The sequence below is a fragment of the Oreochromis aureus genome, linkage group 7 (genome assembly GCF_013358895.1).
Source record: "Oreochromis aureus strain Israel breed Guangdong linkage group 7, ZZ_aureus, whole genome shotgun sequence".
NCBI lineage: Eukaryota > Metazoa > Chordata > Actinopteri > Cichliformes > Cichlidae > Oreochromis > Oreochromis aureus.
In genome coordinates this window covers 17,289,106-17,312,077 of record NC_052948.1, presented here as the reverse complement: position 1 = coordinate 17,312,077, position 22,972 = coordinate 17,289,106, and the positions used below count along the sequence as shown (strand labels likewise).

Sequence of the window (22,972 nt, the reverse complement as noted above, 5' to 3'; positions counted from 1 at the left end):
AGACTTGCCAAACAGTATCATTGATTTTAAGTGACTTTGAATGTGAGGTGGCCAGTCTGAGGGTTTTTGGTTTCTTTCTCCCTACACAAACCTGTCCAGTGTTTACCAAGAGTGGTCCACAAAATACCCTATCCATTGAGAGGCAGTTCCTTGGGTCAAACTGCATTGGAGAATTTCCATACTGCAATGAAGGGAAGGCAACTGTAGTTCACCCTCCTGTTAGAACCAAGGTATGCAGAAGAGCATCTCTGAATGCACAGCACGTCAAACCTTAAAGCAGATGGGGTTGTTACAGGAGACCCTACCAAGGCCCACTCCTGTTAGCTAAGAACAGGAAACTGATTGTCCAGAATTGGACAATAAAAGACTGGAAAAATGTTGCCTGGTATGACGAGTCTTGATTTCTGCTGCAACATTCAGATGGTAGGGTCGGAACTTAACATAAACAACATTTAAAAGCATAGATGTCTTCTTCCCCTCCTCTTATGAACAATTCAGGCTGCTGCTACAGTTGGTGTAATTATGTAGGGAATATTTTCTTGCCACACTTTGGACCCTTTTTTTTTTGCAGATGAGCTGATGTTCACTGTGCTTAAAAAGCCTCCACAGACTCCAGATCTCATTCTGGCACAACTCCTTTTTGATGTCATGGAACAGGTGCTTGGCGTCATGAAAGTTACTGCAGATTCAGCAGCTGTACAGTGTGGTGCTAACATGGACCAAAATCTCTGAGCAATGTTTCCAGCAGCTTAAGTCAAGTCTATTGTTGTACTGAGACTGCTCCGAAATCAAACGGGGGTCCAGCCTGGTAGTGGCAAGGTGTACCTAATAAAGTGACCAGCAATAGTATGTGATTTGGCATTCTATTGGACAAAATATCCAATTTGAAGATGAAACCATGGAATTTTCCTGTTTCCTGGTATGTTCTGATAGTTGAAAAGATGAATACTTGAGGCTAAGTTAAAACATACTGACTTTTTTCTAGAATGTATCTCCTTTTAGTAAGTAAAAAAACAACTGACCACAGACAAAAGCTATTGTTTCTTAAAAAGTCTCATCTCTAAGATTTCCCCAACATCAGTAAAAGGTCACATCTTAAATCCTCCTTTAGTAACAGGACACGTTTATTTCCCAGAGTGTATGAGAGTGGATTTAGCAGCATTACATTAGCAGTCTAAAGGCATACAAAGAGAAGAGGGACGAAGAACCTCAAGATCCAACTTGTTCTGCAATATTGCGAAAATGGTGTGAGAGGAGAAACTGGCATCTATTCCCATGTGCAGGCGTTTCCATGTTCTCAGTCATCAAACACACAGGATGTAAGGAGGTAGGATGTAACACGTCTCAGTGCTGAGATGTAATGTGACTTAGGAAAGCACTTTCTGTACAGTGTAGCAAAGGTCTTTTCTATTTAACCATGAACTTCTGAGGATTTTAAAAATGGAACTTAAGGTAGTACAATACCGCCACCCAGTGGTGGAGATCCCTCTGCAGAAAATGGCAGGCAGCGAGGCGATACATAAAGATGGTTTGGCATTAACACAAAAATAAGGGAACTATAAGCTTAACACTTTGCAATTAAACTTTACATTTTCAATCATGCTTTGGTTGCTCTTCGGCTATCAGAAAATGTTGGTTCTTCTGTTGTAAAGTAAACCAGGCCTTTACTGTTCTGTAGAAAGTGTCTATGAACTGTTCGAATGTTCTAATGCTGCTGGCGAAAAATGTAGGCTGTGTATAAAATGGACTGTTGTTAAACTCAAGAGCTCTGGGATCTTTAAATCTGATCACAGTGTATGGGGGAGATCCTGAAGTTTGTGTCCTGGACTAATGAATGGTTGATTAATCCTTATTGGTCATTATTAATTTAACATTAACTAACACAAAACATCAAAAGTTGCCTATTACAAACTACTCGGTGCATGCAAAGCGGTCGCAGGAAACCTGTGTGTGGGACTTGTGCATGTGTTTCATGCACTCACTGAAATGGGAGCTCGGGTGTTGTTTCACTGTTTGGAGATTTCCACATGATCCATGAAAGACCAGCAGGTGTGGGAGTCTGGGCAAATGTGGTGGGAGCACAGACTGTTACAGTGTCAAGGCTCACCTTGATCTCTGTCACCACTGGCCCTTAAAAATACACACAGACATGGCATACGGTCTCACCGTTTCAAAATTCCCCCAAACCACCATTTTCATGGATTTGACCTCAGAACAGCCTCAGCATATTTAAAATAAATAAAAAAAATAAAATGTAGCAACAGTTTGATTTTACTAGTTATTATTTTCAGTTTTAGTGTTGGTGTTTTTTAAATAATTTTATGGTTAAATATTTTTCAAACCTTCCAAGAAGGTTAGAACAGCGATTTCAAAATGTACTTTTTAGTTTTTCTGACTTAGAACATTATAGACCTTCCAGTCTGTAAATATATGAAACAATAACTTTTTTTCACGTGGTGTGGTGACAAATTCGACTATAAAAACCCAGCAAGTCTTCTATATTTTGTTTTAATTAGTTTTCTAAGTATTTTTCCCGCAAAAGATTAAAAAATCTAAAATAAAATAATAAATAAAAAAATAAAAAGTAATTTTTACTGAAATTTTTCCCCACACCTCTTTTCTTCTCTTTTTCTTTATTTTATTTTTTTTTAGTTATTTCAAAGTGTTTTTTATGCCTTCAATGCATGCTTTTAATTTTAAGTTCAGTTTCAGTTAATCATAATAATCTTGCTCTCCAGTGGATAATTACGGTGTTTTAAGGAGTCCCTGAACTCAGCACAAACGTCGTCGCGTGGACACCTGTTGCGCTACTTCACTTGCTACTGAGATTTTTATCCATCTTAAAGATAACATAGCGCTGGCCCGAAAAGTATAAATGTAACCTCGTGTCCTACAGATTCAAATCTTGTGTTTAAGTAAAATTAAATACCATTTACTAGACTTAAATATCGACCAGATAAGCTTCAGCCAATCGCCTGCCGATGCGACATCTCCTCCCATTAACGTGTCACTCCTCCGGGCAGTATGGCCGCCGTCCTGTAGCCTGTTCTCCGATGTGTGCCGCTATCTCATGCGAGATTAAAGACCTGGAAACATGTCTGCCTTGATTTTGCTGAAAAGCTCGCTGAGCAGACTGCCGCAGAGCGTCGCTCGGCAGGTTGTCGGCTGCAGTTATCACACCGAGAGAGGTGTTTACGGGTACCGACCCAAGAGGACCGAGCGGGACCAGAAGTGGCAGAGCGAGCGGGTAGCTGCATTAAATCAAGGTCAGTATGGAGTTAAATTACAGTACGGTCCCCTTAAGTTACCGTCGTTTAACATAGAGGCTCGGCAAAGACAGTTGCATTAAGGCTTGTTTGTGGGGTTATTTTATTCCGCAGTATTTTTATACGAGTTTAAATATATTCTGTTTAGGTGGCCCATTGTTGACTCTGGAAGCTGTTGTAGCTGTTAACTGCTGTTCAGTGAACGCGTCATTCATTTAATGTGAGCTCGTTGTCATGCGTTGTTCTCTTCTCTTGTGTTCAGATCATGCTCTCGCTAGACTGGTGGAGGCATACAGAGCACACGGACACAAGGCTGCTAAAATTAACCCTTTGCTACCTCAAAAGCCTGTTGTTGACAGTGTCCCGGAGATTAGCATGCTGACTGGGAGCATGAGTGGACAACTCAACACCTCAGGTAAAGGAATCCTGCAGAAAGCACGCACCTGAAGTTAGCATACTCAGACTTGTTTACCTTTTTAACCTTAATCTTACAAATGCAGCTGCTTTTAACTGGTCGGGCCTCAAATGTGGTCACGTGGGTCATCCAAATTTTATTGTAACTGTACAAGAAGCAATGAATTAAAATAAAATTTGCTATATTAGTACACATAAAACGCCCGATTGATAGTGAGATAATAATAATATTTGTAAGGGGTTCAAACTGATCACAAACCACCTCAAGGAAATAAAATTAAATTGCTCTTATAGTTCAGCGGGACCAGGAATATCAGTAGCCTTCAACCTGAGTCTGATATTTATGTAAGGCTAACTAAAGAAGCTCTTGAAAACCAAACATACCTGCTCAGGGATTTATTTTTTATTTTTTTTGCTTGATGTGAAGAAGCAGTGTTTTTAGTGGCTCCGCAATAAGCGGTTTACATATTCACCTAACAGCATAGAAAAGATTACAAGATGATAGTGAGGTGTGGTTTGGAGATGGTGGCCCTGATTAAGATTTTCGTTGGGGTGACCTGGATGGACAGAATTAGAAATTAGTGCATTACAGGGACAGATCAGGTGTAAAGACAAACTTAGGGGAAAAGAGGAAGACCACAGAGAAGATTTGTGGATGGTAGTGAAAGAGGAAATACAGAGGTTTGGTATTACAGGAGGGAGCTAGGGATGGGGTGAGATAAAGGAAGCAGCTGAACGAAGAAGAAGAAAGGAGCAAACTTAAATCAAGTCTAAGAGTTATTTTATACTATACCACACTGAGAAGTGTTAATCTTTTTTTTTTTTTTTAAACTATGAGGAGAAAATAACACCCACAGTGTTATTTTACTGAGTTTTTAAGTGTTAATCACGTCCAACTCTCTACTTTTTGCTGTTTAAAAAGTGTTAAACTTATATGGCGTTTGCCTTTCATTATGAAATCCTGCCCATCCCAGTATTTGCTGCTCCCAGTGTTGATGTTTAACTGAGGACTCTGTGTTTGACAGAACTTGTATGTACTTGTCAGTTTGTGCTTTTCTTGCGCAACACCTGGTTGATCATCAGTTGTCTCTGAAAGTGAGGAGTTCTCTTCCAAAAACGGCTGTAGGGGAGAAAAGAAAACAACACACAAACCATTTTATCCATGACTTAATGCTAAAGCATGAACTCTTTAAGGTAGACGCACGTAAAATTGTCTTTATGTTTTGTTATGCAAAATTTGAGTGGTTGCATCTGTTACTACACCATTATTACGCCTAATTATGAGGTTGAAAAAATGAAAAGTTGTCTACAGGCTTATGTAAAGCAGCAAAATTTGATCCATTTCACACAAAACGTTGTGCTTTTTTTTTTAACTTGTGACATGGTGTGCTGTCCAGTCACAACGAGCCATCAGAAGATGACTACACGGCGGTCATAAAAGGACATGGTCAGCAGCAATACGCTGGCAAGGCAGGATGGCTCTTTATTCCAGTCTGTTCACACCTGAGCTGTGTGAACTGAAGCCTCGGTTTCCTGTTTTTATCTGCCAGTAGTGGTGCCCGGTGAGGTCTTCTGCTGCTGTAGCCCATGTGCTTCAAAATCTAAAGAAATTTTAAAGTATGTAAGGTTTATTATTAAAATGTAGTTTGTTCTCATTACTTTCTAGCATATTTTCTAGCTTCATATCATTTGTGAAATATACAGTGTTTATTCATCTGTGAATACAGAACACTAAAAAGTACTTATTAGGGCTGTGACCCTCCCCCAGCCTTATAATTCACAGGTAGGTGTTGCTTGCTTTACTCATTACATGTGATTCTGCAGGTTTGCGCCACTTTGGGAAAGCGCAGGCTTCGGTGGAAGAGGTTCAGGCCTACCTGGAAGAAGCCTACTGTGGCCACCTGTCAGTGGAGACCGGCCAGCTAAGCAGTCTGGATGAGAGGGAGTGGTTCGCTGACCGCTTCGAGGAGCTTAAGAGAGAGAATTTCTCTACAGAGGAGAGAAGGCAGCTGGCCAAGATCATGCTAGAGTCTCAGGCAGGTTTCAGAAGAGTAATGAAAAAGGATTGTAGCACGTGATCTCAATGACATACACTTTTTAACATTTCTCTTTCGATCTGCAGGAATTCGACCACTTTCTGGCCACCAAGTTTGCTACTGTGAAGCGTTATGGAGGAGAGGGAGCAGAGAGCATGATGGGGTTTTTCTTTGAGCTCTTCCACCAGTCCGCCCACAGTGGAGTCACTGACATTGTGATTGGCATGCCTCACCGAGGCCGACTCAACCTCCTGACAGGCCTGCTCAAGTTCCCACCTGAGGTTTGGATATTTAATCTGACCTGTATACTTCATTTTAGTCACGATCTTCAAGATTATTATTTATTTTGTTTAACATCACTGAACAGCTTTTGTTCACCTTTGCCGCACAACAAACAAAAGCGAGACGGTACCAGATAACGCTGTGCTTCCCTCATTTTTCTCTCAAGCTTATGTTCCGTAAGATGCGCGGCCTCAGCGAGTTCCCTGACACCTCGCCGGCCATCGGTGACGTCCTCTCTCACCTCACCTCTTCGGTGGAGTTGGATTTTGGAGCCAAACACCCCCTTCATGTCACCATGCTGCCCAACCCATCTCACCTTGAAGCCATCAACCCCGTGGCTCAGGGCAAAACCAGAGCCAGGCAGCAGCTCCGGAAAGAAGGGGACTACTCGCCCGAAGACGACGCCCAACCAGGGGACCAAGTCATCTGTCTGCAGGTAACACAGCCGCATGCACGTGTGAGGACATTTTGTTAGAACAAGTGATGAGTCTGTTAGTGTGGAATTTAAAAAAAACTAACACAAATAGCTCTATTGGAACAAATAAAAAAAATTGTTTTTACTTCTGTGTGCTGAAAAAGATTCCCTCTCCCTTCCAAAATATTTAAGAAATTGCTTTTATGAATTAATGGTGAACTATTTTTACTTATAATTTGACAATTTTACATTTATTAACTCTACCTCATGTTAATATGGTGACTTACAGACATCACAACTTGAGTAACTTGAGCTTATTATATAATATTATACTAACTAACCAACCAGGAAGCTCATTCTCTTCGTCTTCAAAACATTTCCTTTAAAGGTAAAATGCTTTTTGGGGGCACCTTGACAGAAAGGCAGATGCGAAATGTAAAAGTGAGGTCAGAGGTCAAATGTGACATGATATTTGGATGCAAACCATAGTGCAATACTTAGAATCCCCATATTTCCTTCCCATAAATGCTTATATGTTGTCAATACAAACAATAGTGGTAGGAATAATAGTTTTAAATAACTCTGTATTGCATTATTATCAATTTGACCTTCAGATGATTCTGTTGACCTTGAAGGAGAGGTCGGAGGTCAAATATGACATATTTTAAATCTTTATAATTGTACTTTCTGCATGTTGACTACACACACCACACTTGTAAGAATCATAGCTCCTAAGTTTTTGGTCAATTTTTGACCGATAAGTAATTAAAATGACCTTAAAGACCTTTGAAGATGTAGGACACATTTTACTGGATTGTTAACATACGATCAGGTCAGTATAAAACAGCAGGATTTGTTAGATGATGTTTATTTGTACGATGAGATAACTTCTTCTTTCTTCCTTCTCCACAGATTCACGGCGATGGCTCGTTCACTGGTCAAGGGATCGTTCCTGAAACTCTGACCCTTTCAAATCTTCCTCACTACAGAGTGGGTGGGAGCATCCACCTCATCGTGAATAACCAAGTGGGCTACACCACCCCGTCGGAAAGAGGACGATCGTCTTTGTACTGCAGTGATGTCGGTCAGTGAAAGCTTCTCATCAGTATTCCCGTGTACAGAGAGAATACGTTATTAATAAGTCATTTATTTGAAAGCGCTCTGGGTGTATAAAAAAAGACTTTGGGAATAGGCAGACACGAAATAAAAAGCGTGTGAGGAGAGTTGCAGATTAACTAAATATAAACTTTTAAAATGTCACAGCTTCAAAGTTTTTGGAGCTCATTCTAAAGTATTTAAACCCAGTGTTTCCAAGATCAGTGTCAATTAGAGGTACAGCGAATGTCAAAATGTCCTGTGACCTGACATTGTGTCTACTGTGTTTCAACTTTATCAAATAGCAGGCTTTAGTCGGGCAATCTTTCCAGTAAAGCCTTTTTTCTCCTGATGTTTTCATACAAGATAATTGGTGAGTCGGAAAAAGAATCAGTGGGGTGCTGCTTTAGCTCAGTGGGCGAGTGGGTGACCACATGCCACATGGCCACAGAGTGCAGCAGCCTGTATTTGAGAGTGACCTGTGGCCTTTTGCTGCCCTCTGCTCTCTTTCCAACTACCTGCCTGTCTTCACTGCTCCACTATCCAATAAAGGCAAAAATGCCCCAAAAATAAAAAAAACACTTCACATTACACGATGCTGCATTTATTTCTATGCAAAAATCCAATGTAATGGGGCTAAAAATGAGTGTAGCATGCAGCCTAAGTCAAACAGTTTCATGAGGGTTTTGAATATGGATTATTTCCTGTATACGTCTAATATAATACACTCGGTGAAATAGGATATCTGAGAGGTCTTTTAAATTAGCCAATGTTAGTGTAGTTTTACTTTGTAAAGTGGAACCTTCATCACGTTGTAATGGGCGACATTTCTTCCACAGGTAAGATGGTGAACTGTGCTGTGATCCATGTAAACGGAGATGATGCCGAGGAGGTGCTGCGAGCCGCTCGGCTGGCTGTCAACTACCAGCGGCACTTCAGGAAAGATGTCATCCTGGACCTGATCTGTTACCGTCAGTGGGGTCACAATGAGCTGGACGAGCCTTTTTTCACCAACCCGGCAATGTACAAGATCATCCGGTTAGTTAAAGCTATCGCTTTTACTTAGCAGTTTGATTTGAATTATTCTTGTAGGTGCCCTGATGCATTTACATGATGGGTCTACTTGTGTAGGAATGGCTGATGCTTAATGGTGTATTTGGGTAATTGTGGAATTTTTACTTCTGTGTGAAAGGCAAGCATAACTTGAATTGTAGTGTTTCAACTATTAAACCACTACAGTGCTTTGAAACTATAAAAACTCTGAATTTCAGCACAGTAGAGAATATGCAGTTGCTTCACAACAACAGTCATTTTAGTATGTTGCTTTGGAAGTTAAAGACCCTGCAACATTAAAGGGAGAACTGCAACAATTAGCTGAGCCTCTAAAAGCAAGCAATTGGCAACCGTGGCGAGAAAGAACTCTCTTAACAGGAAGCGACCTCCAGCATGACCAGGGAGTGGGAAAGTATACACTGACTGGTTAGGAGGATGAGGGGGGAGGGAAGATGGATGATGAACAACAAAGAGGACAAATCATTAACTGCCAGAGAGAGATTAAAGTAAATGCAAGAGTGGTGTTTCAACACATGGGGAGTGAAAAAAGGTGCTAGTTTTTTTGTTTTTTTTTTAAAGATGCAGTTCCTAGGTTAGTTTTTTTTTTTTTTTTTTTTTAAATGCGTTTGTACATCTGTACACTACCTCAATAGATTTTAAAGCAGTCGATATGTGATTTAATTCAAGGGGTTTAACTGTTTAGGAATTACAGCCATTATAATAGACAAGCCCCAATTTTGAGAAGCTCACAGTTAATTGGACAAATAAACATCATATTGAACTACTGGGATTAAAATCCTTGGACATGAGGTGATGTGTTTCCGTCACTGAGATGCTTTGCCAGGCCTTCCCTGCAGCTGCCTTCAGTTTCTGTTGTTTTTGGGTCTCTGCCTTCAGTTTTGTCTTCAGTAACTGGGAAACATGCTGTTTGTGCTGAGATCAGGTGACCGACTTGGCTTTTTAAGAATATCCCATTTCTTTGTCTTGAGAAGCTCTTGCTTTCTTTTGCAGTATGCTTTGTGTTATTATCCATTTGCACTGTGGAGTTCTGTCTCATCAGTTTTGCAGCGTGTGGTTAAAGCAGACAGTATAGCTGTGTACAATACATAATTCATCCTGCTACTTAATACACAGAAGCCCTCCTGTTCGCTGGCGATCATACATGGCCATACCATTATATCATCTCTGTATCCGTCCCTCCTCCTTCATAATTTCCTCTTCCCATCACTCTGGTACAAGTTGACCTTGGTTTTAAAGGTCCAAAAAAAGTTTTTTTCCCCCACATCTGTGCGATCTTCTTTTAGATGTTTTCTGGCAAAGTCTAATCAGGCCTTGTTGTGTTTGTAACAAGTGTTTTTTCACCTTGTTGTAAACCCTCTGTAATTACATTCATCAAGGCTAGACCTTGACAATTATACGCCTACCTCCCTGTGAGTGTTCTTGACTCGGCTCTGTGCTGCAGAGGGCTGTTTCTTAACCAAGGAAAGAATTATGTCACCATCCACTTTAGTTGTCTTCTGTTGTCTTCAGAGCTTTTAGTCTTGCTGCCATAGCCATCCTTGTTAAGAACAAACCAGGATTTTGGTTTGATCACTCCAAAGGTTTTTGCGATCTCTCTCATTGATTTATTTGTATTTTTCAGCCCGTAATGATAATATAATTCACTTACGTCAGCATCTCTTTGAACCTCCTTTAACATCATAAGTCAAGTGAAAAAATTAAAAATGCAATTTGTATACTTTGAATCACTTTCAGATTTTTATTTATTTACTTTGTTATGAACTAATAAACAGGCCTAACCTGGACAAAAAACCATCTTAGTCAACTGTCCAGTTCGTTTTGAGCATCTGAAGGTGGCTATAATATCCAAACAGTTAATGCAATGCTTTTGTCGAACCCCTTGAATTAAAGCTCGAGTCTGCACCCAGTCCCATCTTGGTTGTCTGATTTAAAAGAATACAGGGTAATAATCAGATCATCTACTGTTTGCTCCTTGCAGGTCTCGAAAGAGCATCCCAGACGCCTACTCAGACCAGCTGATATCAGAGGGTCTGATGACAGAAGTTGAGCGTGACGAGATCAAAACCAAACACTACAGCATGCTCAACGACAAGCTGTCCAACATGACCCTGTACAGCCCTCCACCCACCAACCTGCAGGGCCGCTGGGGGGATCTTGTTGAACCCCAGGCTAGAGTCACCACCTGGGACACTGGTGTCCCCATTCCCCTGCTGCAGTTTGTGGGAGTGAAATCTGTGGATATCCCTGAGCAAATCCAGCTGCACAGCCACCTCGGAAAAACCCACGTACAGGTACCGGGATCGTTGTTTCTAACCCCTCTGCCGCGTTGTCTTGTACAAACATCACAGCAGTTAAATTATTTTGCTTTTGTAAACTCAGGCCCGGCTGCAGAAACTGGAAGAGGGAACCAAACTAGACTGGTCGACAGCAGAGGCCCTCGCTTTCGGCTCGCTCCTCTGCCAAGGTCTGTCACGTTTTGTCTGGTGTTTTTAGCAGTGAGTAAAAATGACTCATTCCCAGTTTGTGAATTCCTGGGGTTTCCTTTAAACTTTAAGCTATTCTCACTGCAGGTTTTAATATCCGCATCAGTGGACAGGATGTTGGAAGAGGTACATTCAGTCAGCGGCATGCCATGGTTGTGTGCCAGGACACTAACGACATGTACATCCCTCTGAATCACATCACCCCCGAGCAGACAGGTTTCCTGGAGGTATTGCCCTCGCAAAGCAGATAAAGCCATCAGTGTCAACATTTAAAAACAAAAACACAAATTGATGTCTTGTTTTTAGGTGTGTAACAGCCCGCTGTCTGAAGAGGCCGTGCTCGGATTTGAATACGGCATGAGCATCGCGCAGCCGAAGCTTCTGCCCATCTGGGAGGCTCAGTTTGGAGATTTCTTTAACGGAGCGCAGATTGTCTTTGACACCTTCATCTCGGGAGGTGAGCTTCTCACCCCTCTGCCGCATTTGCTAATAAACTTGGTCAAAAAAAAAGATTATTTCATCAGAGGTGAAACTGTCGTGTTTCCAGGTGAAGCCAAGTGGCTGCTGCAGTGTGGGATGGTGATCCTGCTGCCTCATGGATACGATGGAGCTGGACCTGAACACTCCTCCTGCCGTATGGAGCGTTTCCTCCAGGTCAGTGAGTCAGGACTGTGTCAGTGTTTCTGATCTGGAAATCGTGTCATATCAGTATCAATCGCTTACGTTCACTATTGTTTATTTAACCTGCTACTTAATATTACAGAAAGACATGAAAGTCTTAAAGCTACTTAAGCTCAGATTTGATGGACTAGCCATATGAGGGCCCAGGTGAAGCCTTTTATTCAGGCTGAATGTCTGTGCTGTCCTGTTGGCATCTTCATTACATTATTCCAACCACTCTTTCATTTGTCTACACACAGAACATATTTTTCCTGATAATTCCTATCAGGAATAACACAGATGTGCAACCAATTCCTTATGCACTGCACCAACAAAATTAAAGAAACACTTGATCCTAATAGTAAAAGCAAAGTCAGCAAGCGTAAACTATCGTGAATCCATTTTACCTGTAGCCATCAATCTGGAGGGATGAAGAGAGGACAGAGTTATCACTTCAGTTTGCACCAAAGCAGCTGAAATGGATTCAGAATGGTTTATGATTCATAACAGGACACAGTGATATCCCTGAAGCTTAACAGACTTTGTGTTATACTGTGATAAACAAGTGCTCTGTCAGTGTATCATACTACTGCAAAGCCTGTTCACAGAGATTATGAAACCATTTTGTTAAAGCTACAGTTTAAACATCCCTTAAATGTGTCGTATACAGGCAAGCAAGATGATGATTTGAAACGAGGGCAATAATAATATGCTCGGGGTGTGTGTGTGTGTGTGTGTGTGTGTGTGTGTGTGTGTGTGTGTGTAATGAGCAGATTGTGGGTTGCAGTTTTTGTTGTGACTCATTCACCAAAATGGTACAAGTGCGTCAGTGTAGTGTGTAGTTGTTCAGGTATCTTTGTGGGAGTTTAATCAGAGTAATAACTATTTATTTTTTTAAGTAGGAACTTTTTGGCCGGCTCTGTTTGAGGATTAAGATCAGCCACTCAGGCTAAGGACCTCAAATTCAGCACTGAGCTTACCCCACCAAGTTTGAAATGAATCAAATGAACAGCTGCCGAGAGAAGCAAAGTTAGTTGGATATAGGGCAAAGATTTCACCACATAGTATTCTCTAACCATTACACAACTTCTTTTGCAGTAATAAAAAAAATCTTAAGCTCTGCTAAAGTCAAAGACATGGGAGAAAGACATCCCACTTCTCTCTTTTGGTTCTGAAACAGTCACGACATAACTATCATTTCAGATCCTGCAGATTCATCAGTTGCTTGACAACACATAAAAAAAAACACCTGAGTAGTTTCCATGGAGGTTTAATGTTTTACCTCTGCCAGGAAAGAGATTATCCTTTCAGTCCTGCCTTTGTAGAGTTGAACTGTAATAACAAATGCAGTGTCACGCAGAGAGCTTTATCCATGAACCATGAATAATACCATAATTTAAATAGACAAAATGGTAACCACATAATGAGAATTAAAGGTTCTATAGGTGAGATTTTAAACATTTATATAGTCCGTAGGACTTTCGATCTAAATGAAAAGCTTGTTGTGTGAAGTTACAGATGGTTTCTTCGGTGCAGAGGAAGGCTGTGTAGTCAGGAGCACATTATGTACAGATTTGATCAATGGCAAATCATCACAGATAATGTTTCTTAATGGGCTGCAAGCAATCAGCAGACAAATTGCATCGGATTGAGGCTGCTTCTAAAATCATTTCCTCGATAATAGACGCAATTTATTGAACACCAAATTGAGATTTTGCATACTTAACACTTACTTTGTGTCATCTTTGGCAGGTGAGGTATAAAAAAAATCATTCATATTCATGTCACAGCTTTACAAGAGTGGAAGCTACTCAAGCTAATGTTTAGTTACACATTACCTGAAATATAAATGAATGCTAACTTTCCCTCTTTTTGTCTCGCAGATGTGCGACAGTAAGGAGGAGGGTGTGGACGGCGACACTGTGAACATGTTCGTGGTCAACCCCACCACCTCCGCTCAGTACTTCCATCTGCTCCGGAGGCAGATGGTTCGAAACTTCCGCAAACCTCTCATTGTTGTGGGACCCAAGACTCTGCTGAGATTTTCCGTGAGTACTTTAGGCCTCGCTCAGTCGGGCTTAAATGCCTGGAAACCGTTGCTAGGGAAAAATGTGAAAATTTCTGTGACTGTTTTGCGAGTGGTATTTGAAGGTTGCTGGCTGTTGCCGTGAAATCAACTATTAAAGCCCCAATCACACCAAGATGCAAAATGAAATTGGTCACAAACAGGTATACGGTGCTGCACCAAAAAAAACACCAAAACAAAACAAAAACTCTGCTTGCACTTTTCAAAGTAAAAGCTGGAGCTTTTGAATGGTGTCGGGCGAGTACTTCGCAGTCTTCCATGAAACTACCAGTCTGCTGGCAACCAGAGCAATTGCAAGGAGGTTTTTTGTGCAGCACCCTCTTTGCAATCAATTTTACCTAGCAACAGCCAGCAGCCTCCAGTAACCACTTGCCAACCAGTTCAGGAATATAATTTTTTTTCCCTAGCGACCAGTAGTTGCCAGGAAGTCACCGATCGGTCTCTAGGACAGATTTGACACATCCAGCACCTCAGAGATGCTTCCATCTCGATGCTTGAGGACATATTCTGTTTTCCCAGGGGGCTGTGTCCAGTCTGACTGAGATGGCACCAGGAACATCTTTTAGGCCAGTGCTGGGTGATACTTCTGTGTCAGCAGAAAGGTAGAGAAGATGTTATATTAAATCTGCAGTGTGGGTGTGTGATTGTTTCTGTGTGTTTAAATGAAACTGCAGGAGTTCAGATGTTTGAAAGAACCATAAAAACCGGTATGTAAGTAGCCCAAACGCTGAGCCCAATCCAATGTTTTTTCTTTCCACACAGTGTCCAGAAGGTGGTGCTGTGCTCTGGGAAGCACTACTATGCCCTGCTGAAACAGAGGGAGACATCAGCAGCCAACCAGAACACAGCGCTCATCCGCGTGGAGGAGCTGTGTCCGTTCCCTCTGGATGCCCTGCAGCAGGAGCTCAAAAAATACCCCAAAGCCAAAGGTAGTGTGACCACTCACTAACCTCTGTTTTCCCACCTACAAGCCTACTTCATCTTTACTCTCAGCAAACACACCAGCTTTATAGATGGAGGTGCACTAGCAGTTTGCCTTGAGTCGTAGTTGAAGTTTAATCCGATCAGTTTATGAGTTTTGTTTCGTTTTTCAGAGTAGATTTGCTTGTTTCATTTTAGTTTGTGTTGTTTAAAAATGTTTTGTTTTATTAGTTTCAGTGTTAGGGTGGTGTTTGTCCTTTCAGAGCAGTACAATAATACATTTAAACATTACAAACACTTATGTTCTCAAATCTAAATGACTTTTTTCCACTTAATTACAACGGTACTTTATTAAGGAGTCAGAATAAGAATCACAAGTTTTCTATCGTGAAATCTTTTTCCAGTCTCTGCTTGAAATCCATTTCTCACTAAATTATTTTAAATCAATCTTTTAGAAAATCCAAACATGTTCTGTCAGTAGATATTGGTTGTAGTTGTTGGTTTCAGTCAGATTATTTGTTGACAGAACAGAAAAAAACCTCAGAATAAGTTCAATTTACTACATTTGCAACCCAGAGGTTTCAGTATACAAAAAAAATGGTGTATGAACGATTTTTTTCATCAGTGCCACCATGTGGCTGACCGATATTCTGAGGTGCTGCTGCAGCCTCGCATGTCCATCAGAGAAAGTCTCTCATCCCATTGAGCTTGGTGGAAATCTCATGAGACAGATATGAGTAATCGTGCCAGGCAGTGGTGGCTGCTTAAGCAGAACGGTGCCGGTTCCCACACTGCCAGAATAGTGCAGGCCTTTCTGGATCAGGAGAGTATTCAGACACTTCCTTGGCCTTTTCCTTTAGTCCTGATGTGTTTCTTGCTGAACATGCCTGGGTGGATGCGTTCATCAGAGGCAGCTACAACCAGTGACCATTGCATAGCCAGCTGTCAGCTGCACTCATTCAGGAATGGAGAGTAATTCCGATCCAGACAGGTGACGGCTTGCATCACATCCAGAAGAGGTCATACCTCGTATGAAGTGTCTTCTGTATAAGTTATAAACGTTAGTGTTGGGGTTAACCTTCAAGGGTTGGTCTATAAAATCTATTTAACAAACTACTGGGGTTTTTTGGGGTGGGGTTTTTTGGTTTTTTTTGGACTAATACAGTGGTTATTATTACATTTAACAGACCACCTGTCATAAAAGAAAACACAGATACAATTTAGCAATCTGTCAAAAACTTTCGAAGGGTGACTTTTTGTCCGACAGAAAGGGTTACAAAAGCGGGCCGCCGAAGTCTGAGTCAGAGTAATTTAAATGTGATCCAGCTGAAAGCAGAAACGACATTCGACCGTTTAGTTGAAATGCCAGATCAAACTCTTACCTACTGCACAGGTGTTGTCTCACAGGTTTCTCTCACTTTATCCTTTACTGTCCCCGTGAGCGTCATTCAAGACGTGATGGACATGCTTTCCATACACGAGAAAATTTCCTTGCCAACATTGTCTTTTTTTGCTTATTCACACCATCCTTACTCGTTTAGTTTCACAAAAATTCATTTTCTTAAACAGCAGTACAAATACTGCGTGTGTGTTCAACTGGCAAAGTTTAGCTGAGGACTCAGAGTAGATCAAAATCTTGAATTGCTTTTCTGAGCTGGCCTCTGTTATTACCCTGTGCCCACAGCCTTTGAACCTTCAAAGCGGTGAGTGATTTGCATACTTTTTTTAGGTTCCTCTTTTTACTTTTTAGGCACAGACAGCTTTTGTTTTAAAGGTTGTTGTGCTAAATGCAGCACAACAACCTTTAAAACAAAAGCTGTGAGGATAAGAAGACTTCAAACACAGCTAAGGGCTGAAAATATCTTCACATTTTTGGGGGTATAAATCATAGGTTCTGGTCTTACAAAGATCCTGATTATTATTTAACAGTAATACAGCAAAGGACAGTCAGAAATATTTGTTCTGGGTTTTTTTAAAAGAAAATTGGTGTTTCAGATAATGGAATTCAGACGGTAACTGAGGGATATGACGAGGAGCTTTTTGACCAAACCGCTCAAATTATGACACATGGCACATTATGTCTGTGTGCCGTGCCCTTAAACTAACTATACCCTTCCTGCTTCTACAAGAATTGTGAGTATAAGTAGTAGCCAGGAGCTGATAATCAAATGCATTGTGTCCATAAAAGCAGGAGTTCTGTGAGTTTGCTGGTTCAGGTGTGTCTTAAAACAACGGCAAGGAAGAACGACATCAGCAGTGACCTTAAAGAAAGAATTGCTGCTGCCCATCAATCCAGGAAGGGTTAGAAGACCATTTCCAAACAATTTGAAGCCTATCATTCAACATCTAATGTTTTTCACTTGTATTATTTACAAGTGAGCGACATTCAAGACGGTAACTGGTCTTTCTAGGGGTGGACATCCCAACAAATTCACCCCGAGGTCAGACTGTGCAATGCCCAAAGAAACTGCAAAAAACCAAGAGCTACGTCTCAGATTCTGCAGGCCTCAGTATGTTAAATGTTAAAGTTCATGACAGTACAAAAAAAAAGACCTTAAGAAATATGGCTTATTTGGAGTGTGGCTACGAGAAAGTGTCTTCTCTCGAAAAACCAGAAACAAAAAAACATGGCATGTTTGTAAAGCTGCATCTGAGCAAACCGCCAGACTTTAGCAACAGTGTCCTTTAGACAGATGAGATGTGTGACCTTAATGCACAGCACCACAATTAGATATCAGCACACACATCTCATATCGTGTCAAGCACAATGGTGGAGGAGTGATGATTTGGCTTTGTTTTGTAGCCACACCAGCTGGGTAGTTTAAGGTCATCGAGTCAACCGCGAACTTATCTGTATACCAAAGTATTCTAGAGTCAAATGTGAGGCCGTCTGTGTGACAGCTAAAGTTTGACTGAAATTGGGTCAAGCAACAAGACAACGATCCCAAGCAGAGCAACAGACCTACAATAAAAAAGACTGAAAAAGAAAAGAAATCAAATTATTACTACCACCCAGCGAAGTTGTATTTAAATTTTTGAAGACCCGATAAAGACCACATGACATTTCATTCAATCCTGTTAGAACTGAAAGATGGCACATTTTCTTTAGCGAATGACTATATGTTTATTTATTTATTTATTTTTTGTACGTATGTTTGTGCATTTGTAAAGTTGGAAGCAAGATCCAGTGAATTATTTGGGTTTTTTTTATTAAAACTGAGAGACATAATTTAGATTGACAGTTGTTCTGAGTGGTCATTTTTGTTTACAGGAGTTATCTAAACAAATATACTGTGAATTCAGAATGAGGTTTTCTCACATCTGTGTGTGTGGATGAGAAACAAAGCTCAGGTTTCACTTCAGTTGTTCTGTACTGTTGTTCTCGCCAAATACTCTACAGCAAACTGGTTTCACACTGAGCTGAAATTTCACTAAACTGCAAGAGAGGAACTTCAACCAAAGTGCTAACCTACATAAATCTGTTGTGGGAACTCGCCTTTTAAAAACACTGAAGTGTCCTGTATCGCTGTAGATTATAATCGCATTTTAAAAATCCTCTCGCAGAGTTCATTTGGAGCCAGGAGGAGCCTCAGAACATGGGGGCCTGGTCTTTTGTAGCTCCCAGGTTTGAGAAGCAGCTGGCCTGCAAGGTGAGCACAGTTTGGAATAATTCTGTCTACACTGTGAACCTCAGTGAATTATATTACTCAAATTGACTCCCTCCTCTGTCCTTGTCAGCTCCGGTTAGTGAGCCGGCCCGCTCTGCCCGCCCCTGCTGTCGGCATCGGGACCCTTCATCACCAGCAGCAAGAGGCCATCCTCACTGCTACTTTCTCCTGAGACTTAAACAAGGCTGCAAACCAAAACATATCAAGTTTGCAGGCATCGGTACAACACTACATGCTGCATCTGCTGCACTACAGATACGCGGGACCCTTACGTGGCGTGGATGGGCGGTTTTTAAACAAATTGTTCAGTAATGAAGATCAAATCAGAGAAATGTGTAAAAGAGAATAGTGTTAATGACTTTATTTGTTCTCTTGTAGTTCTTAAGTGTTTGTTTTTAATGAAAACTCTACTTCTGTTCCCTCCTTTCTGTCATTCAGCATGCCTGTATTTAAGGATGGAGGTACTTTAATCAAAGCCTTACAGACGGCATTTACAAGGTGACTGTGATGAAAGCCTGTCAGGGGGAAATGTACAGATTCCATGTTTCAGGAATCGGATCTGCTTATTCGTCTTGTGCATACAGGCTGCATGAGTTACTGTTTACATCATAAAGTACTGGGAGTATATTTGTGCATTAACCTGGAAACATGTAAGAATGAGAGTGCTGAACTAGCATTACACTTGAAGATTTGAAAGTCTGTCGTGATCACCAGGAGGAAGTTACCATTGAAACTGCTGAATGTTTATCAGACCAGTTTCATTTCTTATCTTGCAAATATGAACTAAAGTAAAAAAAAAATGTTTTTACCATTTCTGAAGCTTCAAATCAGAATGATGGCATTAAAGAATATATTTTAAAATAAATCTGTTTTCATGTTTGTGTGTCTATTTCTTTTTGACCAATAACGTGCTTCGTTCTAGAAGAGTAGTCGCTCCTGAAGTTTGTAGCAAGAAGCAGGATCCGTGCTTATTCGACTAACTTCCGGTTTAACCCTGGATTTTAATTTGTTTTTAAAAAGGCCGTTCACTTGTTACTGGGCTATGCAGCAGATATAACCTGCTCCAGATTACAGCAGGTTAGATTAGTCTTACATTAAAGATCAACAAGTATGAAATCACCACCTACTGACCAATCAGTTCTCTGGGAAATGGTGCCACCATTTGGACTGAACTGAATCTTATTTAGTGCTTTTCTACTCAAAGTGCTTTATACAACTTGCCTCATTCACCCATTCATACAAGCACTTTGTTCTATGCTTAAGTGCTTTCTGTGTAACATTCACACTCTGGTGGATGCACTGGTGAGCAACTTGGGGTAAATATCTTGCCCAAGGATACTTTGGCGTGTCAATGACCTGCTGTACCTCCTGAGCTACAGCCACACATTTGTGGAAGATGCCTCGGATCTCTGTGAGCAGGTAGGAGGGTCTACAGCAGGGGTGGGTAACTCAAGGCCTCGAGGGCCGGTGTCCTGCAGGTTTTAGATATCACCCTGGGTCAACACACCTGGATCACATGATTAGTTCTTTACCAAGCCTCTGGAGAACTTCAGGAAATGTTGAGGAGGTCATTTAGCCATTTGAATCAGTTGTGTTGGATCAAGGACACATCTAAAACTTGCAGGACACCGGCCCTCGAGGCCTGGAGTTCCCCACCCCTGGTCTACAGGGTTTATTTTTCCCTCAGCATCTGTGAGAAATACAGATTCTTGAATACAACCCTATTTCTGGATATCTTTTTCCCTCCTGGTTGCAAACGCCACCAAGACTGCAGCTGGAAGGAATAAAAACTAAAACTGTCCTTATGCAGGGGGGCATGCTGGAGTGGAGCGGTGGTTAACGCTGTTACCTCGCAACAAGAAAGTCCTGAGTCTGCATGGGTTCTCACCAGGTAATGCCGCTTCCTCGCAGGGACCACAGCTCCCCTGCGACCCTGAAGTGGATAAGTGCAAGTAAACGGATGGAAGGATGAACTGTCTTTATGCACATTAACTAAACATTAAAGGGATAACACTTGTAATCTATGTGGTTCTCCAGTGTCTTACTGATAGAGCGGTGACGGTGATGTCAAATAATCCTCACAGTGTAAACACCCTGTCCTTCCTTGCTTCAAATACTGCTGTTTGTGATTGGTCAGTGTTACCCCTCTAATGAGACTGGCTTGTAATCAGATTGGGGAAATCCTGTGATTGACTTATCAAGTTTATAACCACCTTCCCGTGCCCGCGTTGCCTGACTGATGATGTTCTGGTGAGTGAAGCCAGATAACTCAAACATATCTTTGGTCTGATGAACTTGATCTGCAGGCAAGGTTTCAAATAAATTAACATTTTTTTCCTACTCTTATTTCTGTATGATGTCATTAAGAGTGATTATTACTTATGTGGTCATATTGGGCACACAGGTTCAAACCATTATGTAAAGGAGAGCAAATAAGATGAAAGCTGGCTTAAAGGGAAAAGAAGTGAAGCAGATTTTTTCAGACAGAGGTTCAACTGAGGGGCATCACCAAGGCTCAGCATGATAATGCTCAGCAACAGTAAAAATGCATAGTTGTAAATGAGTATAATAGATCCCTTTACCCTTTTACAGTTGCGTAACAATACTTCATCTTAAGATAGGATATTGTTAGAGTGGACCCAGAGTTGTAGGGTCCTGCATTCATATTTTTCTCGTATGAGATTTCAATAAAGGCTGACGCACTCTTAAATGGCTGTTTTCCAGTTAAAGAAAGACATGAGATGATCGATACTTTTGGAGGCTGGATTCAAAAATCCAAAAACAAAGTGGGTGGATTTTTCTGCAGACTGAAGGAACAACACCTCTGTGTAAAGCAATGAGGAAAATTAGCTTGAAGTCATGACCTTGATTTAATTAGTAGTGTTTATTCTGCTTGATTGTTCATTCAGTTAAATAAAACAACAATGTCCTCCAAAACAAGTTACACAATCGATCAGAGGAGGAATCCTTCAAATAAAATTACAGCATTCAACAGTTCAACTGAAAACAGGGCACAATTTAAAGTGCTTTTCTTCCCATACAAAGTTCTCAGTGACTAAGCTCCAGCATATCTGAAAAACCTCATAATGGCAGTATATTAGGTCTGGCTATTCCAGAATAAATTCTAGGCTGGATTATTGTAAATCCATGTCATCAGGTTGTCTGAATAACTTCCTGAAAAACCTTCATTTGATCCAAAATACATCAGCAAGAGCATTAATACGAGCCATAAAATCATATTTCAAAATCCTTCTCTCTACACACAAACTCCATCAATGCCCCATCGATCTTAAAGACCTCATAGTACAATATTATCCTAACAAAAAGCCTTTTTGGGTTTCAAAACTAGAATGGGAGGCGGAGCCTTCAGCTATCAGTACCCTGTCCTGGGCACCAATCTCCCATTTTGGGTTCAGGACACAGACACCTCTAATTTTAAGCTTAAAATCACAGGATGTATTTTTTCAACATGAGAGATAAAAATAAAGTCAAATAAATACAGATCAAACCAAAACGACGGCACCTACAAGCTGACTGAAAGGATTAAATAAACCAGGATGACATAATTTGGTATTTTCATTGTGTTCAAGGTGAAAGGATGCAGGAATCTAACACAATTAATACACATTCAGATGATAATGAAACGTTTCTTTACAAGAAATCTTGATCACATACAGTAAGTGAAAGATTAAATGGTTTTGTCACACAGGCCAGAAGGGTGGCACACACTAACACACACTACCAGATAGACAGGATATGATGTAATGTGATAGAGGGCGTGACATCATTAAAGGAAGGTTTTTTTTAAGCTTGTGATTTCATGCTTATAGTTAGGGCAGGATCAGTCGAGCATGAAACATCACTTAACATAGGGTCAGACTGCTGGGGGACTTCCCACAATGCCCTGAGGTGTTTTCCCCACTGTCCTCTCTTTCACTTCTGATGTCTTTATATGCAGCTTTTGCGTGTGATTAACTTTTTTCCTCCTGTAGTTTTGTTTTTTGTCTTCTTTCTCTATGCTTCACTTTTCTTTCTTCTTTTTCCTCTCACCCCCAGCTGGTCATGGGAGAAAGCTGACCCTGTCTGAGCCTGGTGCTGCTGGAAGATTTCCCTTTTTTTGTTTTCTTGTTCACAGAGGATCCTCCAGTTTCTCTCTATAACACTTTAAGATCCCCACCCTACAATGTAGAGAGTCCAAAGACGACTGTTGTTGTAAACTGACATTTTGAAACTCTGTTTCTGTGTTTACTGAAGATGAAAAAAAGGGCCACAATGATCGCTGATGTGGAGCATGCTCCACTTCAAAAGCCAGAAAATGCTTGTATTTTTTTTCAAAATCATTAATTAATGACTGAAGATCCAAGCTTTACTTTACTTAAAAAAAGGTCAGTGTTATTTTTAAAAATATTTTTCTTTGTCTGAATTGAGGGATGGCGTTAGATGGTGCTTTATGTTGAGCCAAATGAGATCGGTTGTCTTGACAACAGGAAATGTACAACAACAGGCCAATGTCAGGCCACCTGGCAAACATTTAGACATTGATTAACCGTCAGCTGACCTTCTTTTCTTCAT

At 40.9% G+C, this 22,972-nt stretch overlaps 1 protein-coding gene across 1 annotated transcript; it reads left to right on the top strand.

Annotated features, from left to right (window-relative positions):
• Window positions 1-2,784: 2,784 nt before the first annotated feature.
• On the top strand, window positions 2,785-19,269 carry dhtkd1 (dehydrogenase E1 and transketolase domain containing 1). The gene is made up of 17 exons (XM_031755666.2): window positions 2,785-3,266; window positions 3,529-3,681; window positions 5,505-5,716; window positions 5,803-5,997; window positions 6,165-6,434; window positions 7,326-7,497; window positions 8,348-8,546; window positions 10,561-10,873; window positions 10,962-11,046; window positions 11,153-11,292; window positions 11,372-11,522; window positions 11,613-11,719; window positions 13,609-13,773; window positions 14,331-14,413; window positions 14,574-14,740; window positions 18,297-18,382; window positions 18,471-19,269. Exons 1-17 carry the CDS (start codon window positions 3,095-3,097, stop codon window positions 18,570-18,572), a joined length of 2,772 nt encoding a protein of 923 aa, XP_031611526.1. The 5' UTR covers window positions 2,785-3,094; the 3' UTR covers window positions 18,573-19,269.
• The last annotated feature ends 3,703 nt before the right edge of the window (window positions 19,270-22,972 follow it).

Coding starts and splice junctions, on each gene's coding strand:
- dhtkd1 (XM_031755666.2), top strand. CDS start 3,095: ATGTCTGCCTTGATTTTGCTGAAAAGCTCGCTGAGCAGACTGCCGCAG. Junction 11,720..13,608: donor GTATGGAGCGTTTCCTCCAG/GTCAGTGAGTCA, acceptor TTTGTCTCGCAG/ATGTGCGACAGTAAGGAGGA. Junction 14,741..18,296: donor AAAATACCCCAAAGCCAAAG/GTAGTGTGACCA, acceptor ATCCTCTCGCAG/AGTTCATTTGGAGCCAGGAG.